This window comes from Cucumis sativus, chromosome 6 (genome assembly GCF_000004075.3).
Source record: "Cucumis sativus cultivar 9930 chromosome 6, Cucumber_9930_V3, whole genome shotgun sequence".
In the NCBI taxonomy this organism is placed as follows: Eukaryota; Viridiplantae; Streptophyta; class Magnoliopsida; order Cucurbitales; family Cucurbitaceae; genus Cucumis; species Cucumis sativus.
The window spans coordinates 21,757,556-21,776,664 of NC_026660.2; the positions used below are offsets into that span (position 1 = coordinate 21,757,556).

Consider the following 19,109-nt stretch of genomic DNA (forward strand, 5'->3'; position numbering starts at 1 on the left):
AAACAAAAGAAAAAAGGACTTTTTATTCCCATTATCATGTGTTTCTTTTTCTTATCTCTCAAATAAAAGAGAACTTTTCCCAACCACGATCACTTTATCTCGATTCCAAACAAAGATTCCCCATTCCCAAATCTTGTTCAATTCAGTCTCATCCCCACCACAAATTTCCCTAAGAGCTTCCCCTTTTTTTTCCTTTTGGCTACACCCTTTCCCTGTCTCCCATCTTAATCCCTTTACATTTCTGATTTTTCTTTCCCATTCCCAAATGTCCCTACAAAGTCCACTCACATCAATCAACCACATTTTCATAGCCTGCTACCAAGATATGTATAATAATAATAATGTTAAAACACAAAGATAAACTAACCAACTCTACAATATTCCAGAATGTGTTACCTCGGCCATTTTTTTTCTTCTCTATCTTTACATTCTATGATACAATATAATGCTGCAGATACCAGGGTTGGGATTCAAATCCCAACTGGTAAACAATAAAGAATTATATTTCCTAATGGGAATATGAAGAGAAAGTTACAAATAAGTAATAATCTGACCATCTTAATCTTTGGAGCTGCTACATGATATTTTATTTATCAGCCATCGGTGTTACTGACCAAAAGTCCATTAAGAAGTGGACTCTCCACATCCCCATTCCTTGTATGTACTCTTCTATCTGGACGACGAGCTCTGTCATCATCATAACGGATATTGAATCAGATAACGGAGTCACGTTTGAAGAGAATATACAATTGGTAGGATTTTTCTACATTACTTCTTTTGGCACATTTAGCCGAACTCATTTTGATAGCGACTAAAGTGACTAAATCATAAGATTCAATCTGAGAGAAGCATCAATGCTTCCATTCTACACAGATATTGTCAAGCATTTCTCATCACAATCTTGGAAGTCTCACAGAATGGAAGAAATCTGGGTAGAGTGAGTAGATGCATCCTTTTTATGAGTTTTATTTCAAACCAAGGCTCTAGGAGCTAGTATAATATATGTCACATACTTCTCAATGAGTATAACATTCCTATCGTAAATATCTATCTTGGTAGACAAGCATCATAGAGAGTCAGAGACCTTACACTAGTCGATTGTAGTTCCATTGCATCTGAATCTTCGCTATCCTGCAAGGAGGTGTTTGTATCTAATTAATGTCCAAACTTGTGTATTTTACATACATATGGAACAGTATTTGAAATATTGAACGTGGTAAGGCAGCTAAACTACCTCTATCAACAAATCCTTTCGAGTAATCAAACCAACCACATTTGATGGACGGGGAACAACAAATGCGTGTCTCAGGCCTAGTTGCCGGAAAAGATTATATACCTATGCCATTGCAAAATACAACATTTGAATTCTAGGATTATCGAAACCACATTTCCCTCAAAAATGATTATATAACATTTAACCAAACAAAACTATCGAGCAAATAAAGTTTTAACCTTTGTCAGAGACATGTCCTCAGGGACAATATATGGAGATGGGTTCAGATATGGAAGTAGATCGATGTACATTTCCAAGTCCTCTGAACTAAGATTTATATCATCAATAGAAATTCCTTTACTGGAAGCAGGTTTCACAAATTCACTGAAATTGTGCCTGAAATTTCAAAAGAATAAGTTATAGCCCAAAGAAAAAATGAGGATAACCCATCCATTGATTCCATTATAATCTCAGGACTCAGATAAAGTATCCATTTACCTGCTTGATATAGATCCTCTTGGATCAGAAGAAAAGGGACTATGCTGAAAATCTACTTTGGACTGTAGAAGTCCTAATAAGTAACTGCATCAACGATTATGTAGTAAGGATTTAAGAGATGCTTGAATCATACCTCCCCTCCCACCAAAAAAAAGGAAGAAAAAAGTTGGTTGTCTTGTCAGTTCATCCTATACCTTCTAAGCATTAGTCCAATGACACGTGTCTCTCCGTTTCGAGAGTAATCAATCACCTAGAGCAAGAAGCATAGCCTTGAGAATAGGTGAAGAGATGGGGAGAAAGAGAGGAATTTAGCTTTACTCACAGGAAAGCCATTATGTCTGTTGCTCCGTAAAATACTAACAACATCAGCAACCTTAGCAACACGGGGGAAGGAGACAACCTTCAAATAGAGAAAAGGACATACTGGTAAGTAAAAATTTAATACTATAAATATTATCTAAAATAATTAGATGCAATCCCCTCGCTTCAATTATTTTGTGCCACACAAATTGTCCTCCATGCATACACATACTCAAACAAAACTTTATTTTTTATTTTCTTGATATAGCTTTTTTTTCCGCATGGGTTCCAATTGAACATAAGCCTTGATTACTCTGTACTCAATATACTACGAAAGAAATTGAAGGAATGAGTAAGATCACCCTTTTTCCACAGGCCTCCTTTGCTGTAATTTTCCGCATCTGGTACTTTGGTCTTGATTCCAGTAATGGAATACCCTTCAACTGGGCTTGCTCTTCATACAGGCCTTCATTAAAGGCATCACCAACAGCCTGAAGTGATTATATACATAACCACTCTCACGTGGAAATAATTGCTGAGCGGTTAAAACTTCAATTTTTAATTTGTTGACTTACCTTGGACATCAGAAGTACAAGCATGATGAGAGGTAGGAATTTCAAATTGTTTGAAATTTCAACCATGATGACACACAGGGACACTGTCATTCGCATAGAGCCTCCTAGAAAAGATGCAGCACCCAACAAGGCATATCTAGAAAACCAGTAAAATTTTGAAGAAGGTTAACAGTTTTTATCATATGAAGATAGAATAAACGACAAAGAAGAAGAAGAGGAAGCACAAACGTGCACTGTTGCAAATATTCACTTTGCCTACTTCACTCTGACCTCTCCAGAAAACATAGTCCATGAATTGGCGATTTTCCCTTTCCCATGGTTCTCTTTCTCTCTCAAAATTGTGGCAATATTCTATTTGCACATGCATGGGATCTTCCATGCTTTCATTTGCTAACGATTAACTTTTGATTTCTGTTACCCTATACCATAAGTTTTGTTTCCAAAGCTCTATTAAGATTTCTGTCAATCAAGTATTTTCAACTCTTTTTCTATAAGCCTCTTTTCAGATCTCGAGAAAGTTTGTGTAAGGTACTACCTTAATATTAGTATTAGCAAGTGATATAAGTAGGCAATTTGTGAGTGATCTAAGCATTGGGTTAGTATGCTTAAGTGAAGGTTCTGAGCGCCCCTTGATACTTGGTTTATCTTGTAGTTAACATGTTATCATTCAATATATTCCAGATCTTGATTCCAGTTAGGAAGTCTCTTAACAGTTTGGTTTTTTGTGCTGCTTTGCGCTGGAATACAGTTTATTTCTAGAATGGATTCTTCATTAAAAAAAGGTTATATACACTGGCCCAGTGGCCCTATTAACTTGAGCAATTGGCCCAACACCTAACAGAATGGCTCCCCAAAATCTTGTATTTCCCTTTTTCCGTCATATTTGGTATTTCCATGAATTCTATTGGCATGCAAATGACCCACATAGCTTAATTTGGAAGAGAAAAGTGGCAGGCCAAAATCATCAAATCCCACACGTTTTCCAGCTCTCTCACAATAACATATAGATTAAAATAAAGCATTCTCAGAATAAGTATTACTCACGTTCCCTCTTCAATGTTAGGCTTCTTGTAGAAACTAACCACAAATTTTCCAACCAAGCGTCCATACGTAGATCCAATCATTATACCAGGAACAAATTGGCCAGCAGGAACTGCAGTACCAAATGTCACAACAGCTAAAGTATAAAACATAACCTGAAAAATTAGAAGAGTAAACAGAACATTTTAAAACAAATCATATAACTAAGTTAATGATAATATAGCACAACTAGTGATTTTATTCTTTATCAATTCTTAAATGAAGGTTATTTTCAACAAAAGAGCACGTGAATTGTGAACAAAGAAAATAATGTCTTAAACTAAGTGAATAAGGTTACCAGAAAGGTCAATAAACTTCGTGCACTGAATTCATGCATTGTTTTTGCACTGAACAAATTCCTTATGGCATCATCCTGGAAAAATAATTCACAATGAAACCAAAGAGGCAAAAAAATATTACTCAGAGAAATGGAAATGCTTGGCAGAGATTTGAAAAATGAAAAAAGAAAAACCTGGGTGTTAAAGAAGATAGTTGCAAGGTCATTGTATTCATTGTCCTTGCTGCAATAAAACTGAAAATAGCAACAAATAGGCAAATTTTAGTGCCAAACAACTTCTACTGTGCATTTTCTCTAAAAAAAAACTCCTAGTGTAAATAGCTCCTATTAAATGAGGGAAAGATGAGAAATACTGGTTCTTACATTAACATAATTCCCATATGTTCCTGGAGGCCTTGGGCATTCATTTCCCAATTCCGGATCGGGTTTGGGGCATGGAGTACATTGCCTTAGAAGTGGTAGTCCAAAGGAGATAATTGATGTCAATACTGAGATGAGACAAGCCTCAATGATCTGAAATTTGTCAAGAAAAAAATTCGTCTTGAGTGAAATCGAAGTAATTGGGGAAGAAGTATTGCATGATGAAGAAACAATAGCCACCAATCATCATCATTAAACTTTTGTGCACCTTGACTCGGTTTCCCTTCTTGTGTAAATGGTTTCGTCGCCAATATGTTATATAAAGAGTAAGCTGGTTGAATAATGCTCCTAAAAGAATAACCAAAAAAATAAACATAAATGATAAAACATAATCCCTGGAATTGGAAATTTATCTAGGCCAACTGAAAAGGTATGGCTAAAATTACCGACCTAATAAGCCTCCAATTACCCCAATCACAGTCATGGGCAACAACTCCGCAAAAGAGTAGTCCTCTTGGCCACTAAAAGTAGAACCATCAGGAAATAAAAATTCGAAGGAGAAATTGGCATGCATGGAAGGCATGAACAGATTATAAACCTTACTCTGATATGTCCCATATTATGAAACCACCAGAGCCAAAATGTCCACATTTCCCACTCTTACACCATCCCATAGCTGCACGCACCACAACAGCCACCACAGCAGAAGTGAAAAACACACGCCACAAAAGTTGACTCTTCCACCTTCAAAGTCAAATACAAAATTCACATATGCAATTTTCTCAAGTCAATAATACTACGCAGGCCAAAGAGCTCTACACACTCAAGCCCATAGAAAAGTAAACAACACATGCGTGAGGATAAACCAAAAGCAGTATAGATTGGATTAGTTTTTTCACTTGATCGCATAGTTTCAAAACTAAGAATACAATCCCTGTAGATTAATAAATGATTGCTTTCAAAGCTGCAAATGTTTCTACTCCAACCCAAACTACAAGGATCCCAAAATATGTTTTTGCTCATGGATTAACAAAATGAGGAAAGAACATTTTATCATTACATAAGTCAGCCTTCAAACATGTTGAGAGGAAGAAATGTGTTTACCAAGAAGTTACTTCTTCCAGTGCAAATAATACACCACCAACTGGAGCTCTAAAAGCTGCAGCAACTCCTGCTGCACACCCACAGGTAACCTTTCAAAATGTTAACCCAAAAAAAAAAGAGAGAGAGAGAAAAAATCAGGTATTTGCCTTTACAACCATTGATAGTTAGCACTACAAGAAAGTGGGCTTAGCATAAAATCGAAAACAATTGTGTATAGAAAAACCCAGTAAGGGCTATCAAGTTCTCCTAAGTCCAATTACATAAGACTAAGACAAATAACAATTAAGTAATATGTGTGTGTGTATATATAATCATGCAGAAAGTAATATTAAATCACGGCTTGTTTTAGAAAGGTAGGACAGCTAGAATGAACAATTAAAATGCTTAAAATAACTTACGAGATCACGACGATCCCGGTCACTCTTGAACACTTGTAACCACCTGGAATTTAGATGATATTTAGAAGATCCACCCTGATTTAAAATTAAACAGACAAGAAAAAATCATTAGTTTTACTAACTAAAGAATTATCAGATGTCCCTGAAGGGATACTAACCACACAATTATAATTCATCTCAAAGGATTTTTCTTTCTAACTCAAAGGATATGGTGGTGGAAGGCTGTAATGAGGTCACAACCGCTTGACATGACCTATTTCGGATATTCACCATACATCCTTTAAAAAAATAAAATAAAATAACTTTCATAGATAAAAAAATGAAAGGATATAATGGCATAAAAAGAAACTCAAGCCCACAAAAGAAGGGAACCACTGAGGATTAAGGAAAGGGGATCCAACTATACATAATATTTCCTAGAGAATAGTTAGGAAGGGATTTGAAAGTGAAGCCCGGACGAAAACAAGGAATTTGACAAGAGACCAAACATCACTAGCATCCCTTTCTGCCCCTCTAAACACTTCAAAGTCTACAACTCAGGAATCTGCCTATTGAAAACAATAACTTTCACCCTAAATTCGGCAAAACCACACTAATGATTTTGCAGCCTTCAGGTAAGAAAACTAATGGAATGTATATGTGTGTGGACACATTCATAATACAGGTCAACTAAGTCAGGAAACAGATACCAGGCCTCTTGAACGTCATGAATTAAAGTATTGAATAATAAGTCTCAATTTCAAATGGATACCAAACAACTACAGCACCAGAGTTTGAGACAAGTATGGAATAACAAAAAAACTTTGTCTGTAAACAGGACTTAAACATAAATACACATAACAAATTAAACTAAACATAGATTAATAAAATCTACTTTCTTGTTGGATTCTGAAAATATCAATTGTCACGAGAGTACTACTCCAAGAAATTTGTGCTAGCTTACTTGGCCTAACAAAGAAGCAATACATGCGCCTGTGTGTACAAGAGGCCCTTCTTTACCTAAAGCTAATCCACCTCCCACTGAACCAATGCTTCCAAATATCTGACATATAACAAGATTTCAAAATGAAAAAATGAGAAAAATTAAAATATATGTGCAGAAAGGTTTGACTACAAGGACACGGGGGGTTACCAATTATACCTTTCCAATTAAGGTTCTGAAGAAAAGAACTCCGTGTATGTCAATTCCTGTTCATTTGAACAAAAGAAAAACTTTCAAACACCCAAAAAAATTGTTTTAATTTTACCGGGGAAAAGAAATGAAGAGCCAGCCATCAATGATATGTCATACCATTCAAATATCCCTTGATTTCAGGTATGCCAGATCCAGCTGTCGCAGGAGCAAAGTGTGTGACAATATATACGGATGAAAATACTAGAGCCAAGTTGATAGCTAAGTATACTATAAAACCAGCCACATATGACTTCTGAATTAGGGCAAATGTCAATGAAAATTTCCAGCCAGCAAAGTTCTCAACAGCCATATTTATGAAAACTGCAGCCAATCCTGTGCCTGAACGCAGTCAAGAGAAATCATTAACTTGACATGACAAGAAGAACAACCAGATGCTTTTGGAGGTTAAATAAACTTATGCAAAAATGAAACCACAAAAATGTCCAATGCTTTCAGCTCAATCATACTACTAATAGTTACAATAACTTAGATTAACATCTCCAACTAAACCAAGGATCATATAAACCACATATATCAGACAAATTCGCTTATTTTATCCATAAATTAAAATAACTAAGTATATTTTCACTTTTTAAACATGAGTAATAGTAAATAGAAGTATGGAGATTATGTTAAGGTAAAAGGGAAGCTGTAATCATACCAATACCGATGAACAAGGCATACAGCCACTTAACTGCCACACTATAGCCAACAAATAATTTCCCTCTTTGCGCCTACAGAACACCAGACACACATCGTGAGAAAAAGCATAAAAACACCATCCGCTCAAGCATCATTTCACAATAAAGAATTATTTTTCAACTGAACACAAGAAACTTTGAAGTAATCAGAATTTTCCAAAGACCAGCAGACACAAAACAGAATAGAAGTACCTGTTCATCCCAGTAAGCATAATTCTCGATAACCTCATAATCAAGGCTTTCGACACCACCCCCATCGTTTTTCTTCAAGATACTAAGAAGGTCATCCTCATTTTCGTCGGTGTTCGGAAGAAGAGACCACATGTTTTTTGCTCTATCCATCCCATTTTGAAGCTGATTCGACAACATGGTGTATCAATTCTGATCCAATCCTAAACAAACTCAAATGAACCCTAATTTTGAGTAAAATCAAACTCAAAAACTCGAACTTTGTAATGGATTGGAAATCAGATACAGCCGCAAAATACTGGGTCGGATTCAAAATTTTCAAAAACGAAATCCAGAGAAAAGAATCCCTGAAAATAGCGAATCGAGATCGTAATAAACGAAATTGAAGCTGAAGAAATGGAGAATATAAAAAAAAAAAAAAAAAAAAAAAACAGAGTTGGGTATTGAGCTATATCTGTGGATCTCCCCGTCTTCCGGGTTCAATGGAATCAAGAAGAAGTGGAAATCAATTAGAAAGAAGATTGAGAGTTAAGATTTGGAATCAACTACAAATCAACCGTACCACCAAAATATTTAGAAGTAGTAAATAATAAAAATTCCTTCTAAAAGTTTAATGCAAAATAAATTTTGTGAAATTAACTTAATTTCTATCTTGAGAAAAGCTATCTTTCATTCTAAATACTAAAGCTTGTAAACATAACGTAGTCATACGTACGTACGTTTCAATTGAATTCTTAGACTTTCACAAATTTACGATTTACATCTTTAGAAATCAGAAATCATTTTTAATTTTGAACTTTCACACTATATTAAGATAATCTTTTAATTTTTCTTTTTCTCTCTTAACAATGGCAAGGCGGAAGATTTGTAGTTTAAGAGGAAAATCAATACTTTACCCATTAAATTAAATTCAAATTACATAATGACCCATTTGAAACAAATAAACAAAAATTTCACTCCATTAATATGTTAGATAAGTTTTTATTATTTAATATAAAAAACAGATTGATATTTATTTCTAAAGAAAGTTCAAAATCTTTCTGACTAATTTAAAATTTATTTTTCTTAGAAGAAAAATATCATTATCATTTCACTAAAGTTCCACTATAACTTTATTTTGGAAAAAGTAAATGTCCTCGACACTTCCCAATTATCAAAGGAAACGAGTTGTTCAAATGCAAGACATTATCTTAAAATAAATAAATAAGAAAACTATTTTAAATAGCCAAACTTTTTAAAATATTTAACAATATATTAAAATACGTTATATCGTGTAAATTTCTTTTTTTGTTCAATTGAAATAGTCAAAATAAATACTATAAAGTTTTATGAAAAAATAAAACTCAGTAGGCATGTCGCAGTCTAGAGTTTCTTTCATTTCTTTGTTTTCTTAACTTAGGTCATTTTCTAATTAAAGAAAAACAATAAATTCCATCTTCTAAGTTATACGTCAGTCAAATGATTAATATTTTCCAATAAATTCCAAATCCTCAGTAATGCTATCAAAATAAAATAATTTCCAAAAACAATTCAACAAAAGGAAAACTCCAATGCAATATGGTCCAAGTCTTGGCTTCAGGTCTTGTTCAACAAATACTGTCATTGTCCAACACAAGCATTTGGGTTTGTAATTGCTAAGATTTAGTTTGCTAAGGAAATACTTAAGAACAATTCCTTTTTACCTAAAAATTTATTCCAAATAGATCCTTCTAGGACTCCTAGTAGTATTTTGAAATCGGCATTCAAAAGGTTGAATAGGGCAAAGGAATAATTGTATTATTAGAAAGAGTGGTACGAAGTACATAATGGTGTCATCTAAGGTTTATAGTAATATTATTATTAGAAAGAGTGTTACAAAGTATATAATGGTGTCATCTAAATTTTATAGTGTCACTAAATCATAAAATTATAATCATATTCACTAATTCTAATTAAATATGTCGTGCACTAACTCTAATTAAATATGTTGTACACTAATTCTAGTTAGCATTCCACTAAATCATAAAATCATAATCATAAATAATTAAATATGTTGTGCACTAATTCTAATTAACATTCTTTCATTCTTTCTGCTTGGCGTGTTAGGTTCAAAGCATTTTTAAAAATAGAAAACTTGAGAATATAAGTGCATTTTTAAAAATAGAAAACTTGAGAATATGAGTTAAGAATTTATTTTTTTGCAAAGGTATTGTAATAAATATTGAGGTGAGGATTTGAACCCGAGACCTAATGTCAGAAAACTTGAGAATATGAGCTAAGAATTTATTTTTTGCAAAAGTATTGTAATAAATGTTGAGGTGGGGATTTAAACCCGGGACCTAATGTCTACAGGAATATACGGTTGTCAGTTGCGCTAAACTCATGTTGGCTATGAGCTAAGAAATTTTGTATGATTCAAAGCATTTTTCTAAATTTTCGAACGGTTGAAGTTTGAGAGGTTCGAAACAAAAATCTTGTGATTGTTAATATGCTTTGGCATCTTGAACTTTATATGTCACCAAGAAGGCTCCGATTAAGGTTGTTAGATTTGCATATTCCAAACTTCAGGTACCAAAAAGAAATGCCACAATAGAGTATGGCATTATGGCATTACACAACTACATGCGTAGATGAACAGTGGGTTAATCGGGATGGCCGATTTGAACAAAGTCTCCATCCCAACACTTGAAAGAAAGAAAAAAAAGAAAAATCAGGTTGGTTTGGATTGGGTTTTCATGTTATTTATTTATTCTCTTTTCAGTATTTTTTTTTTAATTAACCTAACATACTTCACTTTATTTTAAATATGACAACATATACTAATAACTCAAATTTTAAGATATATGAGTTATGACATATAAATATTCTAATAATCATACCTAAGAGTTCATAGACCATTGAAATTGTTATCGTGCAGCGGAGAGGTGTTCAAATAATCCAACGACCTAAACAACTTGGACCATCCAACCATGATTGTAAGGATTGCATGCCCGTGACTACTCAAAATATGATCTTGATTTGCAACAATTTATTTGACAATCTCTAAATTTTGGGCAACACCCGATTCACAACTACTTCTGTTCCAACATTGCATAAATCATCACTGTTGCAACGCAACAAGAATTACAATATATAGAGGTTGACCATTCAATCATCTAAGATCATCACCATAAAAGTCATCCATGTTTTGTATGATATCCAATTCATTGGTACTTATGTTCCAACACTAAAGAAATCATTACTATTGCAATAAAGAGCAAGTATTATAACTTACATCATGTAGAGCAAAGATTCAAACCTCTAATTTATGAACTATGCTCGTATGAAAGATTCTAACCTCTAGTCTTTTTCCTGTAAAACATATAGGTCTAAATCATTTGAGCTATGTCTTCCGTTAATCCCTTTTCTTTACGAGGAAATATGCACATGTTGATAGAAGTGCGGTTGAATTACTTTAAAAACATGAAGAAGTCAAAAGAGACAATGAGAGAGAAAGAGAGAGAGCAGACCAGAAGTGAGGCTTTTTTGTATAACCATCCGATTCCGTTCGCCAAATGAATACGTGTCTTCCTACTTAACTTGTAAAACACTGTCTTGAACATGGGAAGGGAATGAAGAACCATTCATGTTAAACCTTCCAACATAGTCACACTATAACCTAAACCAACTGTCAGGATTTAACTATTGAAGACTTGGACGTAAGAATCACAAACATGTTATCATTTCCCATCGTTTCACTACACTGGGTGTGCTTCATCTTCAGAATAGCTCCATCAACTGCTGGGCCACATCTGCATTTTACCAAGAGAGCAAAACACACAAACCGCCTCAAATTCAAAACTTAAGAATCATTCTAAGAACAAGCCTAGTAAAATAAAACAAGAATTATATCCAGTACAATAATTACACAACTTTCTGTCCATATCACTCTATATCGACGATTAGAAGTAGGATGGATTCAAGAGATTGTTTTCAGAACTACTATTCTGTTTTCTTTTTAACTAATATGCGTAACTTTCTCTTTCTGGGAGATTTTCTCCAACATGATTTCAGTACCTTATTTTCAAGGACCATACGTTAATTCTAATAATTAAATTTGTTCTACTAAAACCAGATTTGTAAATTATCATTTTAACTACAAAATAATAATCTTGAACTCTGATCAATTAACTTTATAAAACAGCTTTCATTAATATAAAATATATAGTTCATCAAACAAACACCTGCTTTTTTGTTCTATACACGTGGCTAAGATCTCAAAATTGGTCTTCCAGAGTGAAATTAAAAGAAGAAATAGTTGTCTTTAGGTTAATTTGTAAAGCAATCATTCCTTAATTGCTTAATATATAGGACATGCAAAAATATTAAGAAGTTCTCCGAAAATACCTTGGAGAATGGCTGGCGTTGCTTGGAACTCTTGCAAGATATTTTGATAAGGAGCAAAGTCCATATTCAATAGCTTGGCAGACAGATATGCAGCTCCAGCAGCTATCTGCTGGGGCTTAAACTGAAGCCAAAGTGAGCTCCTTAGCCTAAAAAGAAAAATACCACATGTCAGCCTCGAAACAACTACCACAACCACCATCACTTGGTTGAAGAACGCATCAAACAGTTAAACAAACCATCTGGGTCCATTATTAAATACGATGGCATTGTCTAACAGTACTTCAAAACAGAAAAAGCATCAGCTCCAAATACACAATTTTATGCAACAACAAAAAACTAAGAGCAGAAGCAAAGTAATTTCAAGCGTTCACTTCAAATGAATAAAAGCAAGTCATTTCTTCTTACCAACTAAAAAGCAGCAACTCAGGTAGAATATTTCCAAGAATGTCTGGAAGATTGCCGATAGTATCATTATCATATGACATATGTTATACCCCATATACAGAATACATCAAACTCCCAGGTAAATTTGGCAGCAGGGGCTTTTGATTCCAGAGACTAATGCAACCCAAACTAAAAGTCGCAAACAATCAAACTTCTCAAAGCAACCCACCATCTTCAGCTCTAAACGACGTAAATGTTGATCTGGACTGGAATGTCATCAAGCACTCTCATCTCATCGTGCTTGAACGCATGCAAGCTAACCCCACATACAGATACAACCCAAAATTCCCACCGTCGTACAAAATACACATCAGAAGAAAATATAATTCTTCCACACACTTATATATTGCATGTACGTATATAAGTATATAGTGTACTGGTCATTACATTTTTCTGGTTGTCTGCATGAGTTGTTTCGTCTGTGTACTATTTGTAAGAACTCAGGTTCATGGAAAGTTTCATCTATTGTAAAGCTTGAACCTTAACTAGATTCTAAAGGTAATTCGTTCGAGTCTTTAGGCTGGGACATCAGTTTTGTTCCTCTTTTAGTTAGGAACATAGACTGGTTGGGGAGGGTGGGATTTCTACAAACAAAACTAGCTCTGGACACAGGAAGTTGCATCTATTGTAACGTGTGTACCTTGAAGATAATTTTGCTCAGTCTTTGGGTAGGATATGGTTCTTTATCTGTTTTGGTGGGCGGGCGAGAGAGGGTGGAATTACATGGACAAAGCTACCTTTACACGTGCATGCAGATCACACTTTATTTGTTTGGTGATAGTGATTCTAAACATGATAAAAAATGTAACAAACATCACCTGAGTGGAATTAAATTTAAAATTTCTAAGCCCAACAAATTGAATGCAAAACCTTGATGTCACTGAATATTTCAAAATTTTACACCTTCAGGATTTCCTAAAATCACAAAATATAAAATGACTGGTCAATAGATACATCAAAACCAAAAAAGAAAATATTACAGATTCATTCAATAGTCTTAGCTAGTGTAGGATAAAATAGGCCAAGCATGCATCTTTCCAACTATAGGTCGGTGCTAAATTTATACAACATACATTAAAAAGGCCATGAATAAGATAATAAACTATTAAAAATAAAAGCCAAACAGAAAGAAAAGAGTTCAATCCTCCAATAGAAACAAAATGAAGAAAATTGAAACAATTTCACAATAAGTTCAAAGTTTTAATAGCTTACAAAATCCAGAATGACAAATAACAAGAGAAAGATATTTATTTGACAACAGGAGCACCGCAGAGAAGACAAATCAGTTGAATGCCAATTGTTAAGAGAATTTTCTTTTTAAAAATTAGATTCTTGAACATTCAAAAATTGCCAAGAGATGCAGGTATTTAAATGATAATTTTTAAAAAATACACCAAAAGCAAAATGGGAAAGAGGACACCAAAAGCTTATAAGTGAAAATGCAAGGACAAGAAAAGATAGAGCTCCTGTGAGAAGGGAAAAAAAGCCATATACATCAGCAAATAAATTTCAAAATCAAACCATCCCAGTGTAAAATATATTTTATGTCATAAAATAATGTCAGTATTTACGTGAAACTACAAAACTTCAGGTTCCATTGTGATGAAAATACGACAGAGAAAAAACATCATCTTAAAAAAACAAGTTTAAAAAGCTCCGGTTATATATTCTATAACAATCAAGGATGGGAAAAAAATGGAACATGAAGGGGGCATACACTGTAAAGGAAAATAGCCTGCTCACTCGCAATTATATAAGAATGCATACATTTTATATTCTCCTAGTGTGAGGGAAAGATCCATAATCATTTTATTTTAATTTTTTAGTGATTTTCTACAATTTGCATTCCATGCCTATCAAGAAATTAGATAACCCATATCCCTCATCAAAATCCGCCTGTCTTGAACCAGTCAAAGTAACACCACAGATGAGTTCCACCCTCTCTGACTCAAAATGACGAAAATACCAAATGGTAATCTACAAAGTATGTGAGTAAATACACAACTTACAAACATAAGTTGGCACAAATTAAGATTTTCAACTCAGGGGCTTACTTGTATTTGTGCTAATGGAATATCAAGAACCCAGTGACTTGACATGTTTTTTCTTTTTCATTTTTTCTGAGTTCAACATGGGGCAGGGAAATTCAAATCTCAAACCTTTTAGTCAAGGATAGATGCTTTATGTAACTTGAGCTAAGCTCACTTTGGCGTTTTGACATGTTATTTATGTCATAGGTACACTTGATTCTTGAAACTTGGAAGGAAAGACTGAGAAGAATTGTATCATAAACTAAATCCCTATCGTGACTTATTCTGTGCTAAATAGAAGCTCGTCCAAAGAAGTTGATCAGAAAAAAAATTCTCTACTCAACTCAACTCACTTGACCATCCATCATAGTGAAATAAGAGCGAAAACAAGATCATTGGCAGTGCTTCTCTAGGTTATAAAAACAATTGACGCTCCAGGGAGGGTTGGAATTTTTTTTTTTTTTTTTGTTAAGAAAAGATAGAAAGTGGTGCAGTAGGCTCCTTGGCAATCATTCACACCAAGTATCAAGCCGATCAGGTGTATTCATGGTTAAAATTACTTCACTTGTAAAACAAAAGTTTCCATGAACAGCAAATCAATCCGCCAGCTAAGTATATCAAATAGGCGAGCATGCTAATCGTGCATAGATCCTGCAAATTATACGCATTCCAGAAGAATCAATAATTCATAGTAGGATAAATGTACAAGGGTAGCCCGCTCTAACAAGAAAACAATTGACACAAGTAACACACCATTTTGATCAAGGAAAGAAGATCACCATTATCCTCTTTTATGTCACAATCAACGCCAAAAGTCAGGAAATCTGTCATTCCACTGAGGTTCTTTGCACCCATATATCCCAAATCTAATTTTTTAAGTTACATCATTGACCTACTTTTCACAATGGCAAGAGCATGCTTACTAAATAGACTAGACAATCCAGAAAGATTCCTGAAGCAGTTGCAAGGACAAAATAATTGCAGAGAAGCAATAAATTGCATGATCTCTATCTTGCACGTGCAAATGTATTGCATGTTAATTCCCTTTTAACATTAATAAATCAAATGGACAGGTGGAACAAATAGAGTGATGAACTTACCCTTCACTGATCAAGTTCAGTGCAAGATTCACCAAGATCGACTGTGAAAGACCTATCTTATTAAGAACAGACATAAGAGGAGCATAGGGATGTTGCACGTTGAGTTCAAAGTTTAGAGTTGTCAAGATCAATTGCTCAGCCTCAGTTACTCTTTCACGATATTGCTCAAACCAATCCTGTTGAAAATATGGATAGCAAGATGTCATTATGATGGTATTTATAATTTGCAAAGAGAAATAATGCTCCGTGACTTGGAAGTTAAAACTTGTAAGAAATGATTAGTAGTCATAACATAGTGCTTTTGTTAAGAACTATAGTTTATTGGGATTGATTATAATTTTACCATTTGTTATATTGAAACTCAATCAGATGAACAAACTAACATACGGACGGTGGTGTACAGAGAAAATGAATGTTTTGTAGATATTTTATCCTAAAAAAATCTTTGTGATTGTATTCTAACACACCTTAGGAGAAATTTCTTTACAAAGAACTTGCTATGTAAAGGGTAAGCAAAAAAATATAATAGTCATAGACAATGAAGATTTCTGAGGATACTCACAACTGGGAGCATGTAAGATAAGACATTAAAATCCTGTTTGTGCAGAATTTCACATGAAGCTCGCAAGACGTTGTTCAAAGGACGTGGTGTCTCTTCTGATTTTGCAGCAAGGAAGAGTGCAGATGTGGCAATCAACTGCAACAGAGGTGAGTAAAAAAAATGAACCAATTAATGGAAAATAATCACATCATGAAACATGGATGCAGAATAAATTGATACAATCAATATGAAGACTACTGGTGCACTCTATCATTAATGCTAAAAGGAGACAAGAAACGAAAAAGAACGTTCAATTTGCACTTATGTTCCGCAAAATGGTATGAATAAAACATGAGCGAGAGAAAAGAGTAGGCTGAGTAGCAAAGTTCTCAAATCTAAATCGTTAGCAACAGTAACAAATGTAGAGTGCATAAATTATTACCCTCCAAAGGAATTTCAGGAAAGAGAAATGATTTACAGACTAAAAAGCTACTAATATCTCATTGATCGTCAAACATAGAATCTACAAGTTAATTATATTTTCAGATTAATGAATGTGAGCATTGCTCATGTAGAGACCAAGCCTTTAAGCAAAATAACTTACAAATCTATCATGACAAGCATGTGATCTTCGAACAAAAAACCGATGGCATAGAATCATCGCAGTGCCAATGGTAGTCTGAGGTCTACAAGAAACAACGATAAGTGTTAGTAACTCCATGGGGCTCACAAATGTTGTTTTATTGGTAAATTAAAAAACAGATCATTCACTGAACTAAAAAACAATTGTCAGAGATTTCAATTACTTACAACTCAAGCTGCAAACCAAGGCTCTGAAGGAAGGCGCAATACGTGTAACGCAGATGTGTTTCACGTATTGTGTCAATACCATCTTTTCTTGAAGGTGAACATCTCTCAATCTCATCTCTGGACATAAAAAAAGGCTCATCATCTTCCATTATTCTGCGATCTCGTTTACAGCTGGCAGATGTAGAGACATCATTGTTGGATCTTGGAGGAGGGTGGACCAAATTGCTATAGATGGAAGGTCCATTATCATATGTCCTTCCCTGCCAATGATACCTCCCACTATCCTCCCAACGTGAAGCAGAAAACTTCCTCCTCTTAAAAGACTGTGAGTTATGAGGCTTGGTGGAGTTCAAATTATCAGGTCTTGCATAAATAGACCTACCAACCTGGTTTTTATACTGCCCCAGAAATTCAAAATGGTTGCTGCCATAGCCATAGCCATAATCATAATAACTGCTCCTACTTGTATTCTGATGGTGGTTTTTAACATCATATCGATTCAGGGTGGCCCAGTAATCATCGTTAACCATTCCTCCTTGAGAACTGAAATTCCGAACACGAGCCATTCTTCCTGAGCAGAACAATAACCCACCCCATGACACACACAAAAAAAGGTCAGGAACAATAGCAAGTTTCACGAAAACAGGAAAACTCAAATCATTCAAATTCTGTATACTATCAAGTTGTATGTTTGTTCTAGAGTGGAACGGGTTTCATTGATTAATTAATAAAGAATTCAAAACATTCTTAAACACCAAAATGTAAAGTAAACTTACCTATTAAGTTGACAATCATTTAATTGTAACTTTCAACAGCACAAGAGGCTAGTATAGAAGAAATAGAGAGGAGAACTCAAGACTTCAAAACTAATATCTATAAATAAAGGTTGCATAACAAATGAGCATCGCAATTCAAAATCTGTACTCTTTCTTTTGGGTTTAATCTCCATACCACAATTTTTTCTTCAAAACTCGTGGGGGAAGGTAAAAAAAAACATAATTATGATGCAGCCAACAGCTCTAAAAAAAAAAGAGTGGACAGTCGCTCAATTTTGTTAGAGAAGATAAAAGATCAGGAACAAAATAAACAAGGATATTTTGTTAGAGAAGACAATCAAACATTTACTTTTTCTAAAAAATAATTTCCATTAAACATTTTTACATACATAATCTTTCAACTTTCAAAGGACAAAGTAGATAATCCTACAACGAACAGAGAGAGGCAACCCTCCTTCGCTCCGCCGTGCGCGCTTAAGAGTCCCCCCCATCGCATACATATTATTTCAGGCTTCATGAAGATCTCAAGTTTACGACAATTGACGACGAATATTCAGTCGTAATCCTTACACAAAATTGGACGCTAAGAACATACAAGTGCATGCATCAGGCAATGAACAGGATGCAAAGCGTCATATCATGGAACAAGATCTTGTCTAAATCATAAAATCATGGAAGAAAACAGATCATCAACGAGCTCTCGTAAACACAGAATCAAATCCAGTCAAAAAAATAAAGAAAAACATGGAAGGAAGAAAAAAAAACGCAATTAAATCAAATTTTATACCGAAAGAGAAGAGATGTTGTCCGTGATCTTGTTGGATGTAAGGATTTATGATTATGAAAATGGAGAGAGGATGAAAATTGAAGACAAAAAGGTTAGAGGAGAAGTTGAAAGAAGAAGATGAATTGAGGAATCGGAAGGTGTTTCAATTTCATCCAAATATTCTTGGTGGGGGACTCCTTTTTCTTTTTCTTTTGTTCTTTTTCTTTATTATTATTATTATTATTGTAGTTGTTATTTATTTACTAATTTCTTTTGAGCTGACGGTGAGGTCCACTTTTCCACCCAACTTCAAATTGGAGCGTCTACAAAATCGGCTGGGCCTAGCTCTGTATAACAAGTTGGGCCCATAAAACCATATGGATTTTC

At 34.4% G+C, this 19,109-nt stretch overlaps 2 protein-coding genes across 6 annotated transcripts; both read right to left on the minus strand.

Moving 5' to 3' along the window:
- Position 1: 1 nt before the first annotated feature.
- Positions 2–8,471, minus strand: LOC101215989 (chloride channel protein CLC-d). Its single transcript, XM_011659275.2, has 23 exons — positions 7,894–8,471; positions 7,662–7,734; positions 7,118–7,339; positions 6,968–7,014; positions 6,770–6,868; positions 5,827–5,901; positions 5,429–5,517; positions 4,928–5,068; positions 4,775–4,845; positions 4,593–4,672; positions 4,328–4,477; positions 4,139–4,198; positions 3,965–4,039; positions 3,631–3,782; positions 2,587–2,722; positions 2,374–2,502; positions 2,034–2,111; positions 1,906–1,961; positions 1,712–1,795; positions 1,453–1,609; positions 1,235–1,336; positions 1,085–1,131; positions 2–687 (listed from the first exon to the last, which is right to left on the minus strand). The coding sequence occupies exons 1-23, from the start codon at positions 8,068–8,070 to the stop codon at positions 594–596; spliced, it is 2,394 nt and encodes a 797-aa protein (XP_011657577.1). The 5' UTR covers positions 8,071–8,471; the 3' UTR covers positions 2–593.
- Positions 8,472–11,039: 2,568 nt separating this feature from the next.
- Positions 11,040–18,968, minus strand: LOC101216477 (cyclin-T1-5). Of its 5 annotated transcripts, XR_004217189.1 has the most exons (9): positions 18,744–18,968; positions 17,181–17,751; positions 16,975–17,056; positions 16,392–16,526; positions 15,830–16,005; positions 15,483–15,595; positions 12,661–15,380; positions 12,256–12,401; positions 11,040–11,660 (listed from the first exon to the last, which is right to left on the minus strand). XR_004217189.1 is itself a non-coding variant. In XM_004140104.3 (7 exons), the coding sequence occupies exons 2-7, from the start codon at positions 17,744–17,746 to the stop codon at positions 11,629–11,631; spliced, it is 1,137 nt and encodes a 378-aa protein (XP_004140152.1). In that variant the 5' UTR covers positions 17,747–17,751; positions 18,744–18,968; the 3' UTR covers positions 11,040–11,628. The 5 variants fall into 5 exon arrangements, 1 of the variants encoding a protein (XP_004140152.1); XR_969833.2 differs by lacking the exon at positions 15,483–15,595 and having other exon boundaries at positions 12,661–13,614; XR_004217190.1 differs by lacking the exon at positions 15,483–15,595.
- Between the last annotated feature and the right edge of the window lie 141 nt (positions 18,969–19,109).

Bases quoted from the DNA above. Each gene is read 5' to 3' on its own strand.
- LOC101216477 (XM_004140104.3), bottom strand. From the start codon at position 17,746: ATGGCTCGTGTTCGGAATTTCAGTTCTCAAGGAGGAATGGTTAACGAT. The intron at 12,402-15,829 runs GTAAGTTCATCA...TTTTCTTTTTAG, and splicing joins CTGAACTTGATCAGTGAAGG to GCTAAGGAGCTCACTTTGGC. The intron at 11,661-12,255 runs GTATTTTCGGAG...GGTAAAATGCAG, and splicing joins AACGCCAGCCATTCTCCAAG to ATGTGGCCCAGCAGTTGATG.
- LOC101215989 (XM_011659275.2), bottom strand. From the start codon at position 8,070: ATGTTGTCGAATCAGCTTCAAAATGGGATGGATAGAGCAAAAAACATG. The intron at 4,199-4,327 runs GTAAGAACCAGT...TGCTATTTTCAG, and splicing joins CATATGGGAATTATGTTAAT to TTTTATTGCAGCAAGGACAA. The intron at 1,962-2,033 runs GTGAGTAAAGCT...TTCTTGCTCTAG, and splicing joins ACAGACATAATGGCTTTCCT to GTGATTGATTACTCTCGAAA.